General features: G+C 39.3%; 1 protein-coding gene across 1 annotated transcript in view; it reads right to left on the bottom strand.

Annotated features, from left to right (window-relative positions):
* Positions 1-3015: 3015 nt before the first annotated feature.
* The window catches only part of LOC104120739 (uncharacterized), a 105173-nt gene continuing 100695 nt past the window's right edge, over positions 3016-7493 (bottom strand). Inside the window, exons 61-63 of the mRNA XM_070179739.1 lie at positions 4278-4436; positions 3838-4125; positions 3016-3661 (exon numbers count right to left, since the gene is read on the bottom strand). Coding sequence (XP_070035840.1) covers positions 3536-3661; positions 3838-4125; positions 4278-4436 — 573 coding nt within the window. The 3' untranslated portion in view covers positions 3016-3535. The remainder of the gene's footprint in view (positions 3662-3837; positions 4126-4277; positions 4437-7493) is intronic.

Genomic DNA, 7493 nt, shown 5'->3' with positions numbered 1-7493 from the left:
ATTCGGGGCCGGTCGTCCGAATTTAACAAAATCGCCATGAACAATACCACACGCAAATCTAGGAATCATCCCGAATTCCTGTGTTATGGCCCTAAAACGCCAAAAAATTGGGAACGATTATGGCGAATTGATGACTATTATTCATTAGGTCATTTTTTATGGGCTTGAATATTTTTAGGAGATTCGGGCCTGGTCGCCGGAATTCACTCAGATAGCGCATACGAAAATATAGGAATCGTCCTGAATTTAGTTTTATGGCTCTAAAACACTAAAAAACGAGGAACAATCATGGAGAAGTGATGACTATAGTTCATTAGGTCGTTTTAGATGGGCCCACAACATTTTAGGAGATTCGGGGCCGGTCGCCCAAATTCATGTAGATGGAGTGGAATATAGCACACGAAAATCTGAAAGTCGTCCTAAATTCCTATTTTATGGACCTAAAATGCCAAAAAATTAGGAACAGTTATGGCGAAGCGATGGCTATTACAGATGGCGTGGATTTTAACACAAAAATTTAGAAATCATCCTGAATTCCTATTTTATGGCCCTAAAAAGCAAAAAACAAGGAACGGTCATGGCGAAGCGATGACTATTGTTCATAGTCATTTTGATGGCCCCGCAAAATTTTTAGAGATTCGACGCTGGTCGCCCGTATTCATGTCGATGGCGAGGACTATAGCACACGAAAGTGTGGAAATCGTCATGAATTCCTGTTTTAGGTCTTTAAAATGCCAAAAGATGAGGAACGATCATGGCGAAGCGATGAATATTGTTCATTAGGTCGTTATTAATGGGCCCGTAATTGTCAAGACCCAAAACTTAGCCTGTCCTGAGAGAATCGGTTAACCAGACCGGCCCAGACCGGTTCAATGGCTATTTTTATTTTTAATTTTTTAATTTTATAAAGTTGACCGTTTGGCAACAGTCAGCTGTCATTTTGACCGTTGCCCAACGACTAATTTGCAATAATAGCCTTTTTTGGGCATTTTTTCAAAAATAAAACTTTTATTATTTACTAATTTAGCCTTTTGAAAAACAATAAAAAAAAACCCCTTCTTCTTCATTTCTTCACTCATCTCTCAATTCTCAAACCTAAATTCTCAATTCAAGTTAAATCATGCCCTGTGCTTCTAGAGTGCGCTCATATATTTGGGAACACTTTGAAGTAGTAGAAGAAAATGAAGAGGTTCACAAATTAAAGTGCAAGAACTGTGATCGAGTCTTAAATTTTCGTCGAAAGTGGGAGGGCACATGCTGTTTAAGGAGGCATATGAAGAGTTGTCTTGAGCGTCCTCCAGAAATTCGTATTTAAGTTGATTTGAGACAATTTATGTTATTTTAAAATTATTAGACTTATTTAAGCTTAATGTTTTAGATTGTTAGATTAATTTGAATTATTATGCAATGAAAATTTGAAATGAAACTATGAAAACCTTTGAAGTTTGATCCTTACATATCAAGTTATTAACATTCTAGTGTCCAGTATAAGATTTATACTATAAGTTATATTTTCTTCATGTTCATTGTATTATCTTAAATTCGTAATGAATTTTTTAAATTTTAAAATTTATTCAAACATTCTTTTTATACGTTAGTTTTTAATGTTTTACATTTTTACTTTATCTTAATATAAATTACGATTGTTATACAAAATATAAAAAAAATAAAATTAAATAAGCCTGACCCAGCCCGTCTCATTAGGCTCGGAACCATTTTGGTTAAATTTTGCACCAGGAAAGCCCAGAATCGGTAAACGCGGTAAAAAAACAGCTGGAACCGGCCCGGTAATGAAACCGACCGGTTCCCTTTTCCTCTACCCCTGACCGGCCCGGCCCGGCCCCTTGACACCTATAACTATAATACACGAAAAATCTGTGAATCGTCCTGAATTCCTGTTTTATGGCCCTAAAAAAATGAGGAACAATCATGGTGAAGCGATTATTATTGTTCATTAGGTCGTTTTTTAAGTGCTCACAAAGTTTTAGGAGATTCGGGGCTGGTCGCCCGAATTCATGCACATGGCGTGAACTATAACACACGAAAATGTGGGAATCGTCATAAATTCGTGTTTTATGGCCATAAAATGCCAAAAAACGAGGAACGATCATGAAGAAGCGATGATTATTAATTATTAGATCGTTTTTTATGGGCTAGCAATATTTTAGGGAATTCGGGGCATGTCGCCCGAATTTATGCAGATGGCGTGGACTGTAGCACAAATTATGGGAATCGTCCCGAATACCTCTTTTATGGCCCTAAAAAATGATGAATGTTCATGGTGAAGAGATGACTATTATTGATTAGGTCGTCTTTGATGCGCCTGTAAAATTTTGGAGATTCAAAGTCGATCGCCCGAATTTATGCAGATAGCGTGGACTATAGCATATGAAAATTTGGGAATCGTCTTGAATTCCTAAAACGCCAACAAACGAGAAACAGTTGTGACAAAGCGAGAGTATTGTTCATTAGATCAATATTGATAGGCCCACAAAATTTTAGGAGATTCGAGGCCGTTACCCGATTTCATGAATATATACACGAAAATCTAGAAATCATCTTGAATTCCAATTTTATGGCCCTAAAATGCCAAAAACGAGGAATGATCCTGGCAAAGTGATCACTATTGTTCATTAGGTCATTTTTATGGGCCCGCAAATTTTAGGAGATTTAGGGCCGATCGCTAAAATTCATGCAGATGGCATGGACTATAGCATACGAAAATCTGGGAATCGTTCAAATTAATTGAGTGTTTGCTGGGTATTACATTTTAACTTATGCAAAAATCTATGTATTACTTTAATGCGAGAATACATGGATTGACAATAGGTGGATAGAGAACTTAAAGACACAATGCTCTTAAAGTAGGTGATCCCCACATAGCGTTCCATATATTATTCGAATGCAGTGTATATCTCTAGCCTAAACTATTCTAGAAGGAGTAGGGGATGAAGCTGGTGTGAAACAAACAGAAACATTTTACAATTTTAAGAGAGAACATACGCAGCAGGAAAATAGCAAACAATAAATGAAATTCACTTGCAACTGCTGAGAAGTTAGTCAACAACATCAAGGGAATTGCTACAAAAAGTTTCCCTTCGAAAAACTCAGGTTTGACTTAATACGTAGGCTACGTATATCTAAGGAAATATTAGGACTAATGTATTGACATATTTGGTAAATCACAAGCTGTACAGTTTCTAAGTAATGGAGCATGGTGAAGCTTACTTGTATATTTTTTTTGGCTTATGACCTACCTACTTATAGTACAGGTATAAAAGGGACGTAAAAAGCTGTACACGTTTCCAGGGTTGTATCTGCTCCTAAAAACTTTCTAGCACATCTACCTGATAGGCTGATACACATATATACAAGCATTTCTAATGTGAAGATGCAACTTGACTAGTCCTGCTTATTGCCGCTCGTACCTTGCGGGTGTTGTGCTATTCTAGCCAGGAAAGCGATAGATAACTTGAAAAGGTATTAGTTGGTGATATTATCCTTCACTTTTTTGCTACCATCATTGTTTATTCCTTCACTGCTCACTGCTTCCAAAAGTCGAAGCAGGCATCTGTTGAGGAGACCAGGTGCAAATTCCTTCAGCGCTGGCCACATCAGCAATAGGAGAATATGGCCTAGTCATTTTTGTTTTAACCAATGCCTGAACATCAGGGGGAAACAATTACACAAACATATACACATGAATAAACAAATATTAGCAGCAATAATCACAATGTTATGCATCTTCCATTATTCAGTAGCCTATTTGCGCTGGAGTTACCTTTTTCCTTGATCACTAAGTGCACTTAATTTCTTACACAAATCATAAACATATACCTTTGATTGACTTTGCCCATAAACATTTCTTGCTTGCTCGATAGAAGAATAAACTTCAAATGCTTGATTAGATTCACGATGACACTTTATGACACGAACTTGGTCCTTTCCCTCCAGGGAACGACTTTGTAGATACATTATAAGCCGTGAAGGGGGACCATTTGGAAGATCTTTTTTTCCATGAGTCAATTCCATAGTCACCAGGTCTTCCAACAGGACATCCCATAAAACCGAACATGGATCTCTAGCCGGATTAAACTTCTTTTGTGCAATAAGATTTGAAGGTTGCTGCCAACGACAAAGTAGAAACTATTTTCAGTTTGAGGATAAGTGCACAAAACAGTGCAGGAAAAGGGTTCAGATGCGAAAGAATGCTGGGATGAAAAAAAAGAGTTTTAGTCCCTTTTCAATTATTCAAATGATTTGACTTATTCACTTACTTGCAACAGAATAACCCTCCGGTGAGTAACAAGAATTATTCTTCCTTTAGGTAGCATGAAATGGTCTTCATAGGCATCGGTCAAGGCAAACTTCGCACGTACTTTAAAAAGGTCAACCTGGCCAAAAAATGATCCAGATTCTGCTAGTTGCAAGATTGCCTTCACAAAGACAAGAGAGTAACTCTTAGTTTACATCTGACTGTAAATCTGAACCCACAAATAATGCCATAAAAAGTCACAAGCAAACAGGAGGAGCACGGAAACAGGTACAATATGTGTAAGAAAGACTTCATTCATGTAGTACACATAGAAGAAAGTTCAAATCTGGTAGCAACATTTTCATCTGCATCTCTATGTATATCAATCAACTAGCACTACCTCAGTTTCACCTTTTGCATTACCACACTTTTTGTTGGTCTGTTCACAATTTTCGCAAGCTACATGAAACTTAGGCTCCTACGATATCCATTTACTTTTCCTTTTAATAGAAGATAATTTGGTTCAGACCCAACAACTATATTTGATGTTTTCTTCTAACACAACTCTGAAACCTATACGGCATAACTTAAATTATTCTAATAAATATTTGAACATGGTACTGCAGAAGTGTAGAAAAGAACCAAATTCTACTAGGGCTTAAAGCATAAAACGCAACTGGAGAGTTCATTTTAGCGAAGAAAGGATGAATGGGAAAAAAAATATACATGTAATGCAAGAAACAATAATGGGAAAATACATAGTTTATACCTCAAACTCATCCCAAAAAGTCAGTTTTTCTCCCGTGCATTCTTACATTTGTGTTCAATCAAATGGAGACGCATAAAATGGGACAGAGGCAATATAACGTTCTCTTTAGAAAAAGTTCTCTGGTTCTTTAAGAAGATTACTCAAATTACATGGACAGTAGTCCTATGTAACGGATATACTATAATTTGACACTTTGTCCGAGTAACAGCAGAGTTACCAGAAACTTAAAGCTCGGATACTTAATCAGTTGTTCATATGCAAACCCCCCAGGAAAAACATTTAGTTATGCTTGCATTCTCCCCTATTAACACAATTATGAATTTCTGGTTTGCACTAGAAATAAGGCTTAAAGAGACCGCTACTAGCAATGCACTTCTGGCTTGCACTAGAAATAAGGCTTAAAGAGAAGGAAATAAAATGTGTTTAACTTGAAAAATATTTTGATAACTTCATCGCTACTAGAGTGGTTCTTACCGAACATCAAGAGATTCTTCTGTTACTTGTTCCATGTTGAGAAAATGACGTTCACTTTACGACTGTTATTTGACTCTTTTTTTTTATAAGGTAAATTGTATTAATCAAAAGGGAGAGAACTCCCGCATACACGAAGTATACCAAAGACGTAGAGAATTTACATCAAAACATGATTCTCTACAAAAAACGCCCAATCTTCTATACAAGTAGGGGCTAAATGAGTGCACCAAAAAGCGATCAAAGATAAAAGACTATTCTTAAGATGTGAAAAAGGAGACTCAATCTCCTCAAAAGCTCTCCTATTTCTCTCCCCCCATACTACCCACATGAGAGCTAACGGGGCGAACTTCCACGCCTTCTGCTTTCTTCTTCTCCGAAAACCGCCCCAGCTATGTAACATTTCCTTTACAGTGCTTGGCATCACCCATTGAACACCAAAAAGATTCAGGATTGCCCTCCACAGAGCAGAGGACACAGGGCAATGCAACATAAGGTGATCAACTTCTTCCCCTGAGCTTTTGCACATGTAGCACCAACTAACAAGTGTAATTCCCCTCTTTCGGAGATTTTCAGCAATCAAGATCACTCCCCTTGCCGCTAGCCATGCAAAAAAGCACACCTTCGTGGGCGCCCTAGGAATCCAGATCGAGGAGTATGGAAAAGTGGTCTCCTCTCTCACCAACATACTCTGGTAAAAGGACTATACGGTAAACAAACCATCGCCACGCAAGCCCCATCTCCAAGAGTCACAGGATGGCTGAAGCCTGTCTTGCCCGTATAGCAGCGCCAACAAAACTTGGAGCTCCGCAATCTCCTAATCTTGCATGTTCCTCCTGAATGAGAGGTCCCATACTACCCCTTCAAGCTCCTTGCGAATCTGTTGGACCATCAGTTCTTTCTGATTTGAAACTCTGAAGACGTGGGGAAAGGAGACCTTGAGAGTATCCTCTCCACACCACCTATGATTCCAAAAGCTGATTCTCCTTCCATCTCCCACCCTGTAAGTGATGTTGCCACTGAATGCTTCCCAATTCTTCAGGATACTCCTCCACATGCCACACCCGAAAGGTGTTGTGATCGCCTTGGTCCTCCAACCCCCTCCCGTTGAGTCGTACTTTTCTACTATGACCTCCCTCCATAGAGCATGCTCTTCTACCCCGAATCTCTACAACCACTTCCCCATTAAAGCTCTGTTAAAAACCCTAAGATCTTTCACTCCAAGTCCACCCCACTTCTTTGGGGAAGTGACTGTATGTCAATTCACTAGATGAAACTTTCTAGTTCCATCCGCCGCATCCCACAGAAAATTCCTTTGAAGTCGCTCCAGTTTTTTTGTGATGCTCACCGGTGCTTGCAACAGTGATAAGTAATAGATGGGCATACTCGATAAAGTGCTTTTGATAAGCACTTCCTTACCTCCTTTTGACAAATACCGTTTCTGCCACCCTGCTAATCTCTTTTCAACCCGTTCGATCACTGGATTCCAAACCGTAGTATCCTTATATGAAGCGCCCAGAGGGAGACCCAGGTAAGTAGTGGGAAGGGAACCCACCTTGCATCTGAGAACACCAAACAAGGCATCAATATTAGTAACCACACCTACCGGAAAAATCTCACACTTGCCGATGTTGATTTTGAGTCCTGATACTAACTGAAACCACTGCAGGACCTGCTTCAGGTAGGTCAACTGATTCATGTCGGCATCACAGAAAACCAGTGTGTCATCCGCAAAAAGCAAATGTGAGACTCTTCGGGTACTGAGCACCCCAATCGGAGCTGAGAATCCTCTCAAGAAGCCTCCGCCCGCCGCACGATCCATCATTTTGCTCAGAGCATCCATCACTAGAATGAATAACATGGGGGATAGGGGGTCACCTTGCCTGAGACCCCTGGAGCTGCCAAAGAAACCACACGGGCTACCATTAACCAGGACAGAGAATCTGACTGAGGAAATGCAGAACTTTATCCATCCCCTCCATCTTTCCCCAAACCCCA

The sequence above is a fragment of the Nicotiana tomentosiformis genome, chromosome 7 (genome assembly GCF_000390325.3).
Source record: "Nicotiana tomentosiformis chromosome 7, ASM39032v3, whole genome shotgun sequence".
NCBI classification, from domain to species: Eukaryota; Viridiplantae; Streptophyta; class Magnoliopsida; order Solanales; family Solanaceae; genus Nicotiana; species Nicotiana tomentosiformis.
Note: the sequence above shows the minus strand (reverse complement) of the source record. Positions and strands in the feature narration are given on the sequence as shown.